A 20785-nucleotide genomic window follows, 5' to 3' on the forward strand; every position below is an offset into this window, starting at 1 on the left:
CTTTTACTCTCTCTCTCTCTCTCTCTCTCTCTCTCTCTCTCTTTCTTAGTCTCGCCCTTTCACTCACCCTTTCACTCTCTCCCTCTCGTATTCTCTCCGCCATACACTATCTCAGGCTTACTCTGTCACTCTCCCTATCTTGTTCTCCCACTTTCTCACTGTCTCAATCTCATTCTCTCCCCGTTACTCTCTCTCCTTCTCTCCCTCTCTCACTCTCTCATTATCTCCCTCTTACCCCCCTCTCATTATTTCCATTTTTTTACTGTACTACTCTCTCACTCTCTCCTCCTCACACTCTTTCGATCTCTAAGTATAGTCATGTCATTCTTTCTCCCTCCCTCTCTCACTATCTCATTGTGGAACACTACTTTGACTCCCGAGGTGACAATTAGATGGCATCTAGTTAGATTCACTGAGTAGACCAGGTCAACCTAACATTGACTTTCACATTGTCTAGTCAATTGAGCCCCTCGCTTGCCACCCCTAGTTCGTTCCACATTGAGTGAGACTCACGGTGACTCAATTTCTCAGAGGCAATACACCACACCTCTGGGAGCAACACGGTCTCCCCCTGGACACACTTCCTGAGGTCTAGACTACACCACTGGACTCGAGTTCTGACTCTGCTATCTGGACACTCACATCTAATGGAACCTACACGTGCCACTCTTCTTGGGAACACTTTCGCCCAAAATCCCCTCTACAGCATTTGGGGTCGCCGTATCTGGCATCCGACCATCCTTACGCGAGTCTCCTTTTTCCTTTGGCGCTTATTACATCGAGGGCTCCCGATTGACGATCGAGTGAATCGTATAGGGCACTCGCTACCTTCCTGCTGCCATTGCTGTCCTTCACTTCCCCACACAAAGACCATGGATCACCTTTTCTTTTATAGTGAGGTAGCATTGGCATGCTGGCGCCCAATCACAAATCATTGGCGTCTACTGACCCCGTTTGAGTGTTTTGGCAAGCTCTTTCTCTCGCCAATACACTCTAAATGACGCCCCATCCTATACATCACCAAAGCTTATCTACTATGGGAGATATGGAAAGGGCGAAACTCTTGTCGTTTTGCAGGTACACCCATGCCCGCTGTGGACATCCTACGTCGGGTCAAGTTATGGCTACGCCGTATTCACCGCCTCATCCCCCCTTGAGACTGCAGCTCAGCATTCGCCTGCGAGCTCCTTGGATCCTTAGGGATGCCTGTGACCCATGCCCCTACCCGTATTCAGTACAGGATTGTTTATTGGCTCTCACCGCCAATTGACATCCTCAAACTGAATGTAGATGGCGCAGCCAAGGGAACCCGGGACCAGCTGGGGGAGACGGTATCCTTCGGAATCATACAGGGAGTATACTCTTTGCTTTCTCTTCTTTTTATGGAGTACAGACTAATACAGTAGCCGAGGCTATGGCGATACGCGATGGTCTACTCCTCTGTGAGGAGCGGAACCTTCACAATATCGTCGTAGAGTTGGACTCACGGGTATTAGTTGATATGCTTCGTACAGGTCCATGTTCCCAGTGGCGCCTCCACCGAATATGGCAGGATATCATGCGGTGTCATCATCAAATCAAGTGCTTTCGCCATCAGCTACGAGAGGGCAACCAGACCGCTGACGCCCTCGCCAATCACGGGGTACACACATGGACCCCCGCCTCCGTCTTTCTCTCTTGGCAGGCGCTTCCTTCTATCGCTAGGGGATGTTATCGAGTCGATCGTCTCGGCCTACCGACCCTCCGCACACGGCGAACCCACGCGAAGGCAGGCCCCCGGGATTGGAGAATCGCATGGATCGGTGGAGTTTGAGGAGTGGATTGCACCCGCCCCGACTAGCGCCCCCCACGCACTTCAGCCCCCGCTTGATGACATGAAGGCAAGGATATCTCCCGACCAACACCGATACCGCCGGGCGGCTCTAGAGGGACGATGACGACCACACTTTCCCGAGCGCCTGCAAGGTATCAGTTATGTATCTTTTCTTTTCCTAAACTATGGGCGTGGATGAGTGGGTTCTGAGTGTAATTGGGATATATATACTCGCTCCACGCCTAAAAACATTGAAAAACACTTCACTTAATAAATAAAAACCTCCTGGGTGGCTTCCAGGGCACGGATGGATCGGTCTATGGGCACAACCCTAGGGTTGGCCGTACCCGGCACCGTGTTTTTGCCAATTAAAAAAAAAAAACATTGTCTTGTCAACATGACAGAGACTGAGATCTGATCGAGACCGAGAAGGGACTGAACTTCAGGTCTAGGTTTTGGTTTTCGGTAAAACCATACCGCAACTGGACCATGTCCTTCCCTAGGTGTGAAAGAAGACCATCATGGAGAAGCACGCATAAAGCAAAAGTCAATGAATAAATCCAATATGGATAACATCTGAGGTAATGTATGGGGCACGATGGAAACTAAGTACCACAGAATCTCAGTTATCCATGGTCCACTTGGCAACACCTAAAGGGCTTCTTTATTAAGCTAACTTAAAATAATTTGCCCACTGGCCAACTGTAAAATAAAAAAATAAGATAAGGATGACAAGACAATGTTCACAAAAAACGAACATAAATTACACAAACCATCGTTATCACTGCGATCCAACATTATTGACCTGTGACAACCCTCCGGCAGCCCGACGGATATCCTCTATAAATCGGGTCAACCCCAAATCTGACGAACCTCCTTCGTTCACGGCCGCCACGGCCATCTTCCCCAGATCTTCTGCCATCTTCCTTGCCATTCTTCCCTTCTCTCCAGAGCCCATCAACTCTTTCACCGACTTGCATATCTCACCCCGCTGAACCAGCCCGCCATGCCCAGAACTGACACTAACCCCAGCGCCGAGCTCCCTCACCACTAACCTCGCGTTCAACGGCTGCTCTGCGGTCTGCGGCCACGCTAGAATCGGCACGCCGGCCGACAAGCTCTCCAACACCGAGTTCCATCCACAGTGGGTAAGGAAGCCCCCAGTCGACGGGTGCAAGAGCACCTCTCTCTGCGGCACCCACCCATGAATTACAAGCCCCCGAGTAGGCCGCGCCATCTCCGCCGCCTTCGCCACCAGGATAAAATCCTGGCCGCTCATCTCCAGCCCCTGCAAAACCTCCTCCATCTGTTCCTCCGAGACGTGGGCTTGACTCCCGAACGAAACGTACACGACTGACCTCGGCGGCCGCCCATCGAGCCAATCCAGACAAGGGTCAGTCGCACGAGAGATAGCGTTAAGGGGATGATGGTAGAGGCACAGCGGGCCCGTCAACCACGTTCTCGCGTGGGACGCCCTGTAGAAGTCTTCCAAATAAGGCACGAACTCCCCCTCCAGCTCTTGGAAGCTGTTGACGAGGACGCCCCAGCTCTCCAACTCGGCTTTGGTGCTCTTGAGCACGAAAGGAAGAAGAGGGTCTTCCCCGGATGGGATGTTGCGGAGCGCGCAGGGTAAGTCGTCGGCGGAGAGTCGAAGTCCCGCGGGGGTTCCCGGAACATGGAAGGTCTCCTCGCCGGCGGCAGCGGCGGCGAGGTGCGGCCTTGTAGCGACGAGGCGTTTGCAAAGGAGCAGCGAGAAGACGCCAAAGCCGTGGAAGACGACGCGAGGGATGTTGAAGCGACGACATTCGTGGACAGTCCAGCCGAGGAAGTAGTCGGAGATGACACAGTGAGGGAGGGAGTTGGACTCGGAGAGATCGTGTAAGAGCTTGCGGAAAGGGTCGCGGAGAGACTCGGCGGCTTGGAGGAAGAGAGGGAATTGGTCGTGGTGGGGGAGATGGTCTGTGGACTCGCAGTCGAAGGGGAGAGAGGGGTGACGGGGGAAGGGGAGGACCGCGAGGTTGATGTTGGAGAGGGGACGAGGAGGAAGAGACTGGCGGATGAAGGAGGAGTTGAGAGGCGTGGTTACGACGGTGACGGCCACGCCACGGGCCGAGAGAGCGGTGGAGAGGTGAAGGAGAGGGATGGTATGGCCCTTGGCCATCAGCGGGAAGATCATGACGTGATCTCTGCTTCTCTTTTCTGAAGTTTCCATGGCTTTGTCCTGACTCCAGTGGATGCACCTACGCCTCGGGCTTTATAGTATGTTATGTGTAGAATTGTAGATAGAACGTCAGAGAGTGATAGGTATTCAAGCTTGCATTATTAAATCAAATGGGTTGAAAACCACCGGCCGAAATCTGGCTAACAAGTCGTCAGTAGGACTTCTGTGGTGGCTGATTAATGGTAGTGGTTAAGTGGATGAGGTACGACGCTGGTTGCAACTTCGGTTGACTAGACGTCATCTGTCCCGGCTGGATGTATGAGAGTCAGAGAACTCCATAACTTGCAGATAAAAATAGTCGGAAGGCCAGCTCAAGATATGTACTAGTTTTCTCTCGCAAGTTGATATCAAACTAAAACATATCTCTACCGTGTGTTCCAGTCCCATATTGAAACGAAACATCCAATTTAATCATCGTTCGATCCCACCGCTATATCCCAAACTCAGTTTTCATTCGCTATCGAAATATCTATGTCCAATATTTATGTATCTCAATTCCTAATTATGTTTCATTCAAGTAAGTTTCGCTTTTACTTATCAATCAAAAATTTCATGGCGCACATTCTCTCACGATTTAGAAGAGCTTTTGATCTATCATTGGCGAATAAAATCCTGGTATTTTGAGTCTCGATAACACGTCATGTGACTGATTATAACTAATGCATCTGTGTAATCGGTCATTAAGAAGATTTTCCTCGACACTCATCTAAAAGAATAAAGATTCACTTCATACACACTCTCTCTCTCTCTCGATCTATGTATCTCTAGCTATAACTCTATCTCTCTCTCTCAACTCTCTCCCTCTATCTATCTATCTATCCATCTATCTCTATCTCTCTATCTGTCTATCTCTATCTCTCTATCTATCTATCTCTATCTCTATCTGTCTATCTCTATCTCTCCATCTATCTATCTCTATCTCTATCTCTATCTGTCTATCTCTATCTCTCTATCTATCTATCTATCTCTATCTCTATCTGTCTATCTATCTATCTATCTATCTATCTATCTCTATCTCTATCTGTCTATCTCTATCTCTCTATCTATCTATCTATCTCTATCTCTATCTGTCTATCTATCTATCTATCTATCTATCTCTATCTCTATCTGTCTATCTGTATCTCTCTATCTCTTTTTATATCTATCTATCTATCTGTCTATCTGTATCTATCTATCTATCTATCTATCTCTCTATCTGTCTATCTGTATCTATCTATCTCTATCTCTATAAATGTCTTTCTCTATCTCTCTATCTGTCTATCTCCATATCTCTATCTATCTATCTCTATCTCTCTCTCTCCCTCTCCCTCTCTCCCTTCCTTTCTCTCTCTCTCTCTCTCTCTCTCTCTCTCCCTCTCTCTCTCTGTCTCTCTCTCTGTCTCTGTCTCTGTCTCTGTCTCTGTCTCTGTCTCTGTCTCTGTCTCTCTCTCTCTCTCTCTCTCTCTCTCTCTCTCTCTCTCTCTCTCTCTCTCTCTCTCTCTCTCTCTCTCTCTCTCTCTCTCTCTCTCTCTCTCTCTCTCTCTCTCTCTCTCTCTTTCTCTCTCTCTCTCCCTCTCCCTCCCTCCCTGTCACTATCCCTGTCGCCCCTAGGATCGACGTCCCTTCGTCCGTCATCACATACCAATATATTTAGTATGACTTGTGTTAATGAAATTTAACAATGCGTAAAAGTATGATTGGCCTCAACATTCTCATTGCCGTCGGGGCGGAACGGCGACTTGTATATCCCTATTCGTTTCTGATTAGGGGTCTATTCTGTCTGAATTTTTATCTTAATATGTTATCCCTATTCGTTTCTGATTAAAATCGTCGATTCATCACTCTTCACCTCTACACTATTCAGTTTCCTCTTGTTATCCTCTGGACATGCCGATCCCTAACTCCATCATTTTGAAGGTTGAAATGGTGTGTTTCCTTGTTTATTTTTATGAGCACTCTCTCTAAGTACATATTAGTTTGACATTTTTTGTGTGAAATTGAACCTCCATATTTATGGTAATGTGCTTAGGTAAGTAATCTGATTGTGGAACATCAGGGAAAAATGGTTCCTCATTTGATCTGAGATAAGCCCAAAAAAATCCAAAAATGATGTGGCACTGATATACTGGTCAGGAAGTCCCTGAGCTTTCTTGTATATCGAATCACCCACAGAAGAGAGTTGCTTCGAATTAGAAGGAAATAAAGGGGAAGAACACAATGTATGTTGCGATAGCTAGAAGAAAGAAGAAAGATAGATCAAGAGAGAGACTCCAGGACGCTCTCCCACCATTGGCCGTCGAGAACGCTCCTCCGACTGCTCCAGCTCCTCACCCATTCAGGGTCCAGAGATGACTGAAAGTGCTTCCTCTTCCCTCTTTTCCCCCTCGCTTGTTCTTTATCATCTCAGTCTGACGCCTCAGTTTTTGTCAGTTGTAACGGTTCCCTCTGGTACGCTTTGCTAAAATACTTATCAGCCACTCATAGCCTTTCTCTCTGCATCCTCACATGCAGTATTTTTTATATTATACCCTATCATTCTTTCTAAAATAGAACAGCACAAAAGGAACATAAGTTTAAATATTGTAAATAAAAATCACTAGATTTAAACTTCTTTTTATTGGATGAAAGCACATTTCCTGAAAATTGTTTCCATTACTTGTTGACTTAAATGAAATATATCTTCATTTACAATGATGATATATATGATCGCACATTTTAGACCCATGAGTCTGCTGCCTTAGAAGCTATTTTCTTCCTCACTTTGCCAAAGTTCATCTACTTCATATGTTAGTTATTTTCAAATGATTGATTAAGTGTTTTACAATTGATTGTCCCTCACAAATGATTATCGTCATTATGATTAGCATACATTTAATAATGCCTAGTAAAAATGGACCACGTGGCTCATAGTCCATAACTATTATTGATATGTTGAATTGATCTATAAGTAACGCTCATTGAATACCTTTTACAATAAATGATTCAGTATTGGTCAAATATTCCTGCAAAAATTGGAAATATGCCGATCTCTGAATGAAAATTTGATATCCAACCAAAATGCTTTAGAAATATATTGTCTTCACCATTGGTAATTATAATTTAGTATTAACTCATAGTATTTATCATAATCTTTTGGGTGTTTTATTCAACTGTTTCATCACAAGATTAGGAAATGTACACTACATATTCAGCTGAGGATCAGTTTGAACAAAAGATAACCATTAGGCTTGCACAGGTGATAACATGCATTTCTAGTCCCTTATATTATTATATTTATGTGTCTTTATGCATTAAATTACTCATATTTGCATGTTATCAAGCTTAAAATGATTAAATCTATGTTTAGAATAAATTTCTGAATTTTCTGTATTTTTAAGGATTTTTCTGACAATATATTCTAAAAGATATGGTTTTTATGGAATTGTTTGATATTAATTTTGGAAAGATATGATTTTTCTGAGTCAAAAAATATATATATATACATATTTTTTGGGCTTTCATTTCATTTTATATGAAATTTTAAGTATTTTGGTTTTTTTTAGGCCATAGGGTGACGTGGTGCGCCGATGCGCCGCCACGTCAGCGTCGAGAAAGAAATTTTTTTCCTTTAATTTTTGTCCATTTGTTATCTATATGCGGCACGAAATGTGAAAAGCCACGGAATACGAAAAGCCATGGAATATGAAAAGCCACAGAATACGAAAAGCCATGGAATATGAAAGCCATAGAATATGAAAAGCCACGGAATACGAAAAGCCACAGAATATGAAAAGCCACAGAATACCAAGTGCTTTGACTTCTTGACTAGCACGAAATCGATGACATTGATGAGGAGAGTGAGAAGAAATTGAAGGCTAGGATTGCTTCAACTTCCAATGGCCATAACTTTTCATCTTCCCCTCCTCTTTCTATCCATACCCTCTAATCTATAAATAGAGGCCTGGATCATTGTAAAAACCATCTTGAACTTGCTTCCCACTTTTGTGGGATGATTGAAAGAGAGTGAGTTTTGAGATCCATCAAGAGTGTTCTTGGTGTCTTGGGTGTGTGGGAAGAGACAAAAGAGAAGAGGGGGAGCTTACCGGCACTCGCAAATCGCCGTGATCCTGGCATAACGTAAGGATCTAAGGTAAGTGTCTTCGCCTTACATTGTTTCTCTCCCAACATCATCATTATCATAGTTATAGTTTTTTTTTATCAACATTTCATTTATCACTTCACTTACTTACGTCCCCACTCTCTCATCTCTCCATCCTTGTCATTGTACCACTCCATATCCAACCACTATCCTCGTTCATATCGTCATTCATCGTCATATCCATCACAATCACTTACTCTTTTCTTTAAGTTAAATTAACTTATAATTACGTATCTTTTATATATATCACTAGCTCACGTCCTCAAATCTTGCTTTCGTCGATCCTCCCATCCATCATCACTAGTATAAGAAAGTAATTCCTTAATCATCGTTCCTTGTGGAGACGATCCGTACTCATCACTAACTAAGTATTATCAAGTACGATTAAACATACTTTTATTGAATAATCTCAATCACCAACGACAAATTTTAACCCTAAAATTGAGATTATCAACAGGTCAAGGAGAAATTGTTTCCCATCCTGACTGATGGCCTACATTGATCGGATAGCTTAGGCCAAAAATATCAAGAGAAAATTCTCCAAGTAAACAAGGTCGTTGTTTCTCTCAGTGTAGAAACTGTTAGGAGCTCTCAGACGTGAGATCTACTGAATCTTCCATGTAATAATCTTATCAAACTCCCAAAATTCAGTACTTAGTATTGAGGATCTTAGCTTAATGGAGCCTAAAGTATGTGTCCAACCAAGCTCAAGATTCCACTAAGAGTATAGAGATGAGAGTACACAAATTCCACACACTGATTTGGGGAAAATAACCTTCTTGAATGGGATGATAAGTGTTCACAATAGAGGTCCAAGACAGCAAGTACAAAAGGAGAAAAGAGAACTACTTCACCAAAGGGACTAACCAACAAGAAGATACACCCTTGGTGTCACCTTCTTCCAAAGACCTCTTTGCCAGATGCTTTGCCCCCAACTCTTCTCCAACTCTCCAATTGGCTAAGCTTGAATCCTCCAAGGTTGCTCATAGAATGCTCTCAAGAATTCCTTCTTGGGCACCTCCAGAATTCCAACAAAATTCACCTCTACCACAAGATGAGGTAGACGCCTTTTATAGAGTTCCTTGGAAGCTTCTAGAAACTTCCCTCTCTAGAACGTTTTCACAACTTTCTAGAACACCTAGTGATAGCGCACGCCATCGAAGATCGTCATCGACGTCATTCGCGCCACGCGCCCTCGACGTTGAAGACCGGGTGAAGCTGCTCCAGTTATCTTTCCGTCTTTTCGTCTCTCTCTCTATCATGTTTTGTCTCTTTTCCCGTTCTCGTCCGTCTCATTTTCATTGTGTTTTGTCGCACTTGCAACATTTTCATTGTGCCCGAGACCGCGACGCCACCATCGATCGATCCACCGTCTCTTCCTCCGATCTTTACACATAGCTCCAGCACTATCGTCACTCGCCGAGCTGCTGTGATCTCTCCGGTGCCACGTCATCTGAGCCGCTCTGATTGCCGACCATCGACGACTCTTTGCACCAGGAGCCACGCTGATGAGGTACGACATACTTTCTTGTCGCTCGTTTAATTGTTGCACGCAGTATAGTTTCATCCCGACTCCACCGCGCTTGGGCTAGGTAGGTGAGAGAGGCTAAACGAGAAATAACTACGAATCTGAGTGTCTTACCGTTACAGACGAGTACTTCCGTTACGTGCGAGCCCAACGGATTGAGTCTGTTTGGCCGTAGACATCCTCGTCGCTCTGACGAGTTCGGGAGGCCCCCTTCACCGACACCTGGCGACTCTCGTCCAAGCTTGGAGTTCGGCGCCTCCCTCGAGTCAGAGCATGCGCATACGACACGTAGGGCATTTTACATCATGTAGTTACATACCCGTTAGGGTAACCGTCGGACGACGACACCGCCGTAATCTGATACTTATATCATTTATCGGCACCAAACAATCATATTCGGTGCTGACCAAACGACGTCCTACATCACCTAGAAAGACCTAAAAGCTTCTAGAAAGATCCATTATAGTCTAGAATAGTCCAGAAGTATCTAGAAGGCTCTAGAAGAATCTTGAAGGTTCTAGAAAGACTCATGATGAATAGTATCATTCCGAAAGCTTCTAGAACATGTGAGTTGAACAAGTCAACACTCACACTTAGAACTAGACGCACATTCTATTTAGAATCAATAAGTGCATTAACAGAGGGTGAGAGTGTACCTAGAGAAAGAACTTAGATAGATCTTCATACTGGGGCAACAAGAGATGGTCTTCATTGTACTACTGAATATTCCATAAACTAGATGTCCCAAAAATATCACTTCATCATCTAAAATATACAGCTAGATAAACTTGAAATGAGCCAAAATTGATTTCCTGAAGCACCGAGTTGACACCAAATGTATAAGTTGATCAAATATTTTTTACCAATTTGCGTTTGGTTTTTTTCCTAATTTCAGCCAAAAGGTTTGTAAAGTATGAGCTGAAATCATGAGGATACGTGGAGCAAAGAGCAAGGCACATATCTCCAAGTCCGTGTGTACCCATTCTGTTTACAGTGATTCCCAAATGGCACTTCCAATCCCTAGCTTCCTTGACCCCTTTGAACATCCCACAAATTGTAGAAATAAGTTTCTGTCAGCTAGTTAGCACCCAAACTTAAGTCTTTGATAGATCTCTCCGTACCACTGATTAGACTCAAGATTTGACATCATCACAGGCCTTCTGATTCTCTACTACGGCAAAGTCACCAGATATTTAGTGATAAAAAGCTGTCCTGAAAATGTAAAACCAGAACGATTTACATCTAAGGGACCTTGACGTGAAACTCCTGATATCCTATTCAACTCATTATTTAACTATAGTTAGACATGGTTGTTCTGTTCTGTTTGTTTAAAACTAAGAAAAAATTGCACAAAAGAACCACACAGCGCCTTGTTCTTTGTTCTGTTCTTTTTTTATTTTCAAAAACGAAAAAAATTCGCACATTGGAACAAAATTAGAACAAAATTCACACAAAGCGAACAAAAGAACCGCACATGGGTCTGTGCAATGTTCTGTTCGAATTCATTTTCGTTCTATTCGGAAAACCGAACAGAACAAACACTTCACACAAAAAGAACCGAACAACCAAATCTAACTATAGTGATACTATTCATCATGAGTCGCGGAACAGTAATTGCAAGATTAACAATTCTAAAATTGCATGACTAACTTAAAGGGAACTTCGTAATTTGATTCATTAGTTCTTAGCAGTTTTCGTGAGTTAAATATAGGAGTAATTGAAGCTTATGCAGAGGAGTAAATTTGTGCAACTCCTGTGTTAATACATGTGTAGCTAGAAAGGATATTGGTGGTCTCATACTATATCAAGATCTCAAAGTTTGTAACTCTACTGGGTTCCAGTAGAATATAAGATTTTTTGCTACCATTAAAGGTAGAGATAATTCTACTGGATTCCACTAGAGTGTCAGTTGATTCTCTGGTTTTAACGACTGTAAAAACGAGATAACAGAACAGATTACACTATGAAATTTTCAAATAATTTCGTGTTGGCTAGAATAATGCCTCCAGCACAAATTGAAGAATGCGCACTGCAGCATATTTACCTGTTAAAGCCACGGATCCAAGCAGACATTCTCTGAATTCTCTGGCACATTGTCATTAATTTACATGGGCCGACAACAAAGGTCAAGTGTTTCTCAATATGCTGTTCTAATTCCTCTGCCCCAAGAATAAAAAAAATCAAATCAGTCAGTTTGATCAACTCCACATAGATAGAGAAAAATAACTGATGAGTGAGAAACCAGAGAGTCAACTCACTGAAGATCTTGCTTCTCATTGAAGCTAGAAGAAAAATTCCAATCGAGCAAAAGATTGAGGGACAGATCAACGTGAGGTCATCTCCTGTACCGATGGCGCTTGAAGTTGAAATAGACATGAAGGATCCCACGCTCAAAGGTGCACTTGAAGCCCTTCTTGTGCGAGTATTCCCACTCTTTGTTCACAATCCGGAACGCCTGCCCAGGAAAAAATAAAGAGTAACCCAGTTCAGATACAGAACGTCAAGCAACTATAACTACTTATACTCTTCTGTTCAGCATGTTCTTACGATGTCTTCGTAGGGGGGCCCGGCATGGAAGCGGATAAGGCAGGTCTCGCCGCTGCTGCCATCGCGCTCAATGGTGTACACAGGGGCCTTGGACTTGTCCACGAGATCTGGATAGAAGATGTTGAACTTATAGCCTTGCACAATCTTTGGCGGCGGGTTGTCATGGTCGTAATGCGTCTGGTTGTACTTGTTCCACTCATAACCAGTATGCACCCTATTGAAGTACTTCGGCTTTCTCGGACGATACTTGTCGTGCCACCAATACACCTGCTCTCATAATAAATTAAACATTAATTCTCACGGTAATATGTCTGAAATAAAATGATCATTTAAACATTACTTGGGAGTCAAGGTTGACTTCAGCGCCGGAGCCAAAAACAGCATCCCCTTCCTCCATAGCCCCCATCGCCTTTATTGCCTTTGATTCCAAAGCGATGTCCTCGTCCTTGGTGATAGTTTTTGTCAACATGGCCTTTTGGATCCTCTTTTGATGCTCAAGGGCTTCACGTTTACGGTCCTGCAGCAGAAGAATAAGGGACAGAGCGTCAATCAGTGGTGGCACTCAGGAGGTGTCAGTGAAGTCTTTAGGAGATAAGGGCATACCAGCTCAGCCCTGTCAACATCAGGGTCTATGGCTCCCTCGTCTTCGTCACTATGCAAGAGTTGGGGAGAGAATGAACCTGCCTCATCTTCCTCTGCTTCTTCCTTGACCTCGGCAGCCATTACTGCAGGCGATGGCTCACGGATATCTGAGATAAATTCCCCTGCCAAGCCGCCAAAAAGAAAATAAAGTTCAGCAAGATTAAAGAAAGTAAATATCTACTCATTTGTTCCAGTTACGTAACAAAAGGGGGGATTAATCTGTACCCATCGCATCGCTATCCATCTCTTCTTCCTGATTTGAGCCAATATCTTTCTCAATTATTGGTTGGGTCTCAACAGTCTGCTCCAAACGTTGCAGATGCTTCCTTAAAAGATCTGCATGGATTTCCTTCAAGCAAGCCTGCGAATCGATAAAATGATACGAGGATAATTCAACCACTAAAAATGTCCAGAGGTAAAAATTCTAAGGTAGGTAAAAAACAGTTTACTCTCACTCAGCATCCTACACGTGATCATAATTTGTGCGTTCATTCTAGCAAATGATTAACTCATTACAAGGATAATGACCCAGTAAGCTTTTTACTCTATCCTCTCTGCCTAAAATCAGCATAATCATTAGAGGGTAATCAACTACTCCTAAGCCCAATTAATTTTCCCTGTCAGCTCTCCTCCAGCCGATGGTGGCCCTGGCAATGGATGGATTACAGACACGGGTTTTTAGCATTGGTTGAATCAATTCTTTCTAAGATGCCAGCAGCATATTTATGGGGTTACAATGTGGCCCCTACTATAAATGGGCTTAGTAGACAAAATAAGGGAAGGAAAATATGAAAAAGAGCAATACAAACAAAATAAAAATAGGATAATAAAGTTAAAAAAATGTAGCGAGGGTTTCTAGATGATAATCCAAACAATGTATCTTCAATGTGAAGGAATCTACCTTGGCCTTGTATAAAGGAAGCCGTTTAAGAACAGCTTCCCAGAATTCAACAACTTTGGCCGTGCCACTGAGCATCTGAGATTCAATTTTACGTTGTAGAGACTCCAACTCATCAAGGGTTTTTGTCTCTAGGAGTTTCCTAGCATCTGCCTCGATGCTTGAGTGAAGACCCCGCTCTTCAGCAAGCACTTCAGGGGGTGGCTTTTCACCACGAACTCTGGCACGATCAATTACATTCCTCTTGCGAGCCTCAGCCAGCTCCCAGTTACAAACAACCATCATCGCCTGGCACCAACATTGTTAAAAGATAAAAATGTGTTCACTATCTTAAAAGTGAGAATTGAAGATAAAAGTGGCATTTGGATGAATTCTAAATTTTACAAGTACCTGACAAGGCACAAAAAGAAATAACAAAGTACAAAAATAAAGTTCAAGAGGGAATATGAGATAGTGTTAAATAAATACCTCCCAGAATTGAATATGGGTGGGAGTAGCTCGATCTAGGTCCAGATGCATCTTTATGTCATCATGAAGCTCTTCCATTTCTTTTGCTGTGAGACCCTGAGAACATGAGATAATTTGGATTTAAAGCGAGTGAATAATTAAATAGAACTTCAAACAAAGAAAAAGATAGAGGGTCAAAATTTGACAACCATTAGTGAATAAACTGAAAATGAAGATTGATCAAATCAAAGAAGAACACCACTTAAGTGCAACTAATAAACACAGATTGATACCCTTAAAAACTTCCAAATGTCAGAGATCCAAAATATCCCAATGGAACTTCATCCCGAGGTTAAATTATCAAGAAAAAACAACCCCCAAACACCTCTGACGCTCTTGAGCAAATGATGTGCGTATACAGATGGTAAAAAACCAGACATACAACAAGTGATTATTAAATGTATGGGTTGGTAAGCATATGAAGTCTAATTTATGGAATAACATGAAGAAAACATTTATATACTTTGATTTACTTAGCCTCTGTTAGTGAGAGACTAGCTACTATGGGCTAATGGGCCCTATTCTATAAGCCCATTAGCCCATCTATCCTTCTCTCTCTTAGGGTATACATACCCACCTATGTACTCAGTTATGGGTATGTCATTATCTTCCTCTTCTCTTCCACAACAGCCTCTAAGTACAATATTTGCACAAACAGTCATTTACTTCAGTAAAAGAGCACTCTTTCTCTTTCTTCAATTTTATAACTTTATTTCCCCTGTCGTAATGGTTGTTATTCTGATGTAAATGGGGCACGTGTTATAAGTGGCCCAACCCCTTCTTTGCATTTGTTCTTAGCTTATGTTAGTGTCCACATTAAGTAACACGTGAGTCATTCTTCTCCTCCCTTTCAAGACACTTATTCTCACAAATGAAACTAAGTGACTTAAATGGCCAATATAATTTAAGTGGCCCACGTGACTTGTCCTTCAGTCACTTATTCTCAGATGTTTATTTTTTTGTAAAATATTATTCTCAGATGTTATATTCAAAAAAATATATTATCAGATGTTTATATTGAAATCCCACTAGAGAATCAAGTGAACGATGCCTTTCTTTTCAAAATCTAAGTTCTCTCGGAGTGCTGGCAGCAATGGAGAGGAGTTTATCATCACCATCTGTGAAGGTTCCAGAGAATTTCCATTAATGACCAATCCCAGTTCTTTTGTCCACAAAAAGGTCGCCTTCAACTTCGTCATTCCGCCACAATAATGTTGTTTCTAATTTTTAAGGAACACAGTTCACATGATGTGTTAAAGTAATCATACTTCGGGTATTTCAAGTTAGTTTCTTCGCGTATTTAAAGTAAGTTTATACTAAAAAGATAGAAGTTAAACGATTTTCACTGTGTACAAGACAAAGGTTTATTTGTAGGCAAAAAAGTCGTCCAAGAACTCGAGGACTGTGATTGGCCATTTAGGACTCTTTTCTTAAATCGCCATTAATATAACAGACTGAAAATTAGAAAGGTCTCTATAAAGAAAGATAGAGAATTACCTTGAAGACTGTGTAAGGCTCATCAATTTCAACATCAAAATCATCTGAGACGTTAAGATTCTTTGACAGAATATCAATAGGCTTCGTGCGACCCTCTCGTAGTCTAATCTCTGATCTGATCTTGCTTTGTTCAAAATGGAACTGTTTAAGATAAGATGCAAGTAAGGAATGATTCCAAACTTTATACAAAGTTACGTAAATATGACCCAAAATGGAGAAAACAAATTCAAAGACAAAGATGGATATCAAGAAACTGAAGCTAATAGGATAGTATCATTGACCTCTTCTTCTTTCTTCTCCCAATCCTGGAATTCAGCCCTTGCACGCTCTCTAGCCAGTAACGCCTGTCACATTAATTTGATTGAAATTATACCTTAATATTTCAAATGGGACTTCAATGACATAAAAATTAAAATGACCTTATCCAAAGTAAGGTCAGGCATAAGTGTCAAGAGAAAATTACCATTTCCTCTTCGTGTTGCGCCTTCTCAATTGCTCGTTCCGCTCTGCGTTTCTTTACCTTTTCGATCTCTGCCTGAAAATTAGGAAAAATAATGCATAAAAAAGTACGAAACTTCTCCATTAAGATGATAAATTACGCCACTATATCTTCACCAGATTACGAAGCTAAAGAGTGCATTAAACTATTAAAAGAAGAGTGCAAGGCAGACGACTCTTTAATTACTAGATATCTCGAAACCTAAACTGGGAGATTCTGTGCATGGAAGTAAAGGGCAACTTCTAAGATCATCTAACATTGCCAATTTAACATTTTCTAAACTTAAGGATGACATATCTCTCTGCTCGATATTGATGCCTCATTGATTTACTTCGCCATCATTAAAAACAAGAAGAAAAGGATTATGCACAAGAACAACTCTCTGTCACGTTTTCTTCAAATACCATTCTTTCTTGTTGTCTCTTTTTCTCAGCTTTCATTGATAGCATGTCAAGAGGTAAGCCTTTTGCAACGTCATGCTCAATCTTCTTCCTCCATACAAACCTGATATTCAAGAAATAGCGTCAAGGAAACTCATTATAAAAAAAAAGCACATAAAATTATTGACAAAAAATTTTGGACCAAAAAAATGATCGATGGGTTCATTGGAAATATATGCAAATTGATTCCATTTATCACAGGGAAATTTAATATGCTCCACAAGGTCGTTTCAAGATCAACATGCAAGACAATAGCTTACTTCTCGGTGAGATTTGCATCGCCAAATGGGTTTGAATCATTTGAGTAGCCCGATACTGCCTGGGACTTCAGTTTCTTTGCAACTTTAAGAGCCTAAAAGACGGAAATTCGGAATCATATCATCACAATTCTAAAAATATATTGAAAGGAAAAGAGAGGAAGATTCTGCCATACTTTTCTCTGGGCCTTTTTGGCCAAGTATTCCTGAATTTGTTCTTCGGTGATATCCCTGGACGACCTTCTCTTCCCACTGCGATAACTGTCCCTACTCTTTCTTGAACGGAGGTCATCTGAGCTTTCTTCTTCTGAATTTGAAGCAGAATCATCTGAACAGTCTTCACTAGAATATTTATGCCGGCCACGAGATGAGCTACTGCGGCCAGTCCTGCGGCTACTCTTACGGCTTCTTGAACTCTTCTCTTCCTTCTGCTTATCCCTGCTACGCCTTCTTGGGGAGAGAGAACCGCCTTCTGAATCATCTTCTTTGGACCAACAACTTTCATCATTATCTTCAAACCTCTGTTCCTTCCCAGTTTTTTTTTCTCTATCATTACGTTTTTCCTTGCCCTGTTTGAAAAGAAGAGATTGGGATGTATGAGAATCAGGATAGAAAAGTTGGAACCAGGAATGACTGAAATCGGAGAAACGCCATAATTGGAGGTGAACTCCAGCGAGGGTACAGAGCAAATGATAAGCCTTCGATGGTCGTCAGATAACAAAGAAAATTATGAAAATAAACTCTTCTACATTTGAATGCCTATCGTTCCTTCCTGCCTTAAAAGTTCAAACTCATTTTTACAATCTTTCTAACGTTTTTCCTCAAAAAAAAAAACAATCTTTCTAACGTCGTTCGAGGAAAAGTATGAAATCAAATTACATGAATTTTACATAAGTTAGTTGACACTCCACGACGATTTTTTACACTTTGCAGCACACGAGATGACTTTCAGCGGAAATCAACCGGAAAAAGGGCGAAAAAACAATAATTAAATAAACTTTTTCATGAAAAACAGATGTATTGTACTCACCATGCTGTTCTTCTATTCCCAGGAAGCCTTCGACTCCTCAATCAGCCTCCTTGGCAACGAAAACGGGTATCCCAACACCACAGAAACCGCGACTTCTGAGAAATTAGGTTCAAAATCCTCGATTGAAAAGACCCACGAAGTATGATGCGGATACCGAAAGACGGACAAAATCAGCCAGCTTAAACCCTAGTCGCTGCTCATTTCCCAGACGAATCAAACGGAGTCGCGCCAAATGATCATCTCCCCCCTCGGCCGGCCCTCACGTCAGAAATGATAATATGTATCCTTACATTTTTAGACTTTATTTATTCCAAATTTAATCTTGCACAACTACAAGCCAAACAGACCTCATAGAAGCCCAGCAGGTACCTTAAAAGCCCAATGGGCCCAAGAGAAGCCCAACAGGCCTCATAGAAGCCCAATACGATTACTAGATTCACAACCTTCCCTTTTATGAATTTTTAGAATAGGATAATTGATACAGCATGAGGGCAGTTTTGGTGCCTTCAGCAGGAACAGAGTCATGTTAAGGAGTTCACCTTGGCAGCACTGGTCAACAATTTGAACTTATCTGTTGAAAGTCGGATGGAGCAGGCTTGAATCTGAACTGGGTATTAATCAGTTCAGTAGAAGACGACCTTTTAACTCATGACATGTATCCGTGGTTAGGTCCAAACATAAAACTGAGTTGATATGGCCTAGGTTTGGGTGTTAATTTTAGTACGTTGAAATTAAACTTGCATAAATCAAATAAAATTTGATTTTATAAACTCACTCTAATATGTATAGTGTCAGATATAGATCTAATTCTTGAATCAGGATTAAGAAGAATAAGACAATAACATGGATAATTAGAGAAATCAGTAAGATGAAAGAAGGGATAAAGTGACAAAAAAAGATTAATGGAGAGGAAAGAGGTTAAAAATAACATAGACAGGAGAAATTGGATTTTAGCTTTTAGGATAAATTAAGATATTAGACAAAGAGAGGATAATAGAAGATATTAAGGAATAATATGAGCGACTAAATGTTAATTTCATATGTTAATAGATGGTTAGGGAGGTAGATTAAGAGATTAGATGATTTATATTTACTAGTTAATTTTTGGTATTTTATATGATAAAATAAGAATGAAATGAGAGAAAATTGGAGAAAAGTTATCAGAGCTGCAAATTGTTTGAAAAAATGCCTCAATGAGGCTGTTCTAAGGAACTCGGTTGAAAATTCGATTCCTAATGCAAATACCAATATTTACTTTCAAATAGATGGGCTAACAAAACTAATCAGAAATAATTCAAGACATGGACTGAACTTACATATTGCCCTGATTCAAAGAACATGAACTGGGTGTTGACGGCCGTCCCCAAACCTCAAAGTGTGTTCCCTCCTCTTCTCCTCTGTGCTGACATGATTTTAATGTGTGCTGAAACTCTCTTTATCATCCCTATCCCTGTTGAGATGGCTGATAGTTGTCACGACCCCTCCATGATGTAACACGATGGTCGGAATTGACACTTCGTGTTACATCAAATTGGTATGTGAGCCGATCGTGCTAACCTCCGTGCTGAGCACTATCGGTCCTATTAAATTTTTCAAAAAAAAGTTATTTATGTCATCTTTGCACGTCTTGCACACATTCATTTTTTCAAAATTCATAGCATGTGCATTCATGCATATACTTGTCATCTCATCATTTAGTTGGAGTCCCCTACCATTTACGTAGTATCTGGCTAAGATAATGGGTCAGAATCGTAGCACCGTTTGAGGAGACTACATGATCGATCATGGATTGGAAAATGACCTCACTTACAATTTTCCGATGGAAGATCAATTTTACATTTATCGTTCGCGCACTTACTCGAACGAAAGCTACCCAGGCGACCACCCCCAAGACGAATGTTACCGACAACGAGATGATTGTTATCATCGACATGATAATCATTACCAGAATGATCACCATCATGACGATCATGATTGCTTCCAAGATGATCGTTACCAGGAAGATCGCCATCCAAACGATCATGATTGCTATCCGGACAATTGCTACCATGGTGATCGCCATTAATGCAATCACTATCGACATTAGAACGATTGCTATCAAGACGATCGCTATCAGGATGATTGCCACCTTGATGATCGCCACCAGGGCGATCACTATCGACTGCGAGACAATCATTAACACCAGCACGAAGATCATTACTAGGACTACCACACCTAGGATGATCGTTATCGAGAACAAGACGACAGCTATCTCTACCGACATCAGGATGATCACTACCTTGACGATCACCTCATGGATGATCCGTACTGCCCGCATGATTATTACTATGGATATTCGGATGACTGTCCCCAGCTACAGGAAGACCCCCGTCAAAAACATGACATACATCAGACAAGAGGACCATCCTACGACCACCAGAGCCAACATCGCAAGTCGATTCCTTATGCTCCAGCTTCTAGTGGACCATACCCACCACGGCCCCTTATGTTGCCCCAAACCCGCATCGGCAAGGATACCCCCATGCGATGTTGATGCCTTATGCTCCACAGGCACCTCCTGTAGTGCACACCTATGGGGCCCACTCGTGGCCCCAACCCAGCATACGTCTTTTGTGCCTATTGTGCCTTATGCGCAGCCCGCACTCTATGTTGTGCCTGACATGCCACCGCCGCATGTCTACCCACTGGTTGCACCTACTTCGTATGCCTCACATGCGCCGCCGGTTCCTTATGGGCAGACTGGTCCATAAGGGTTGCCCGCGCCTTATGCGCTAACTGCACACTTTGCG

At 42.0% G+C, this 20785-nt stretch overlaps 2 protein-coding genes across 3 annotated transcripts; both read right to left on the minus strand.

The window, feature by feature from the left end:
• Nucleotides 1–2514: 2514 nt before the first annotated feature.
• On the minus strand, nt 2515–4029 carry LOC144704274 (scopoletin glucosyltransferase-like). Its single transcript, XM_078576634.1, has one exon. It carries the CDS (start codon nt 4023–4025, stop codon nt 2595–2597), a length of 1431 nt encoding a protein of 476 aa, XP_078432760.1. The 5' UTR covers nt 4026–4029; the 3' UTR covers nt 2515–2594.
• A 7571-nt stretch (nt 4030–11600) lies between these two features.
• Nucleotides 11601–18258, minus strand: LOC144704282 (cactus-binding carboxy-terminal, cactin). 2 transcript variants are annotated; one of them, XR_013581783.1, is made up of 15 exons: nt 17997–18258; nt 17143–17535; nt 16970–17061; nt 16674–16773; nt 16234–16305; nt 16052–16114; nt 15771–15911; nt 14235–14330; nt 13770–14054; nt 13094–13229; nt 12830–12990; nt 12567–12743; nt 12227–12493; nt 11938–12134; nt 11601–11838 (listed from the first exon to the last, which is right to left on the minus strand). XR_013581783.1 is itself a non-coding variant. In XM_078576650.1 (14 exons), exons 1-14 carry the CDS (start codon nt 17997–17999, stop codon nt 12015–12017), a joined length of 2106 nt encoding a protein of 701 aa, XP_078432776.1. In that variant the 5' UTR covers nt 18000–18258; the 3' UTR covers nt 11752–12014. The 2 variants fall into 2 exon arrangements, 1 of the variants encoding a protein (XP_078432776.1); XM_078576650.1 differs by having other exon boundaries at nt 11752–12134.
• Nucleotides 18259–20785: the final 2527 nt, after the last annotated feature.

The sequence above is a fragment of the Wolffia australiana genome, chromosome 1 (assembly GCF_029677425.1).
Source record: "Wolffia australiana isolate 7733 chromosome 1, ASM2967742v1".
Taxonomy (NCBI): domain Eukaryota; kingdom Viridiplantae; phylum Streptophyta; class Magnoliopsida; order Alismatales; family Araceae; genus Wolffia; species Wolffia australiana.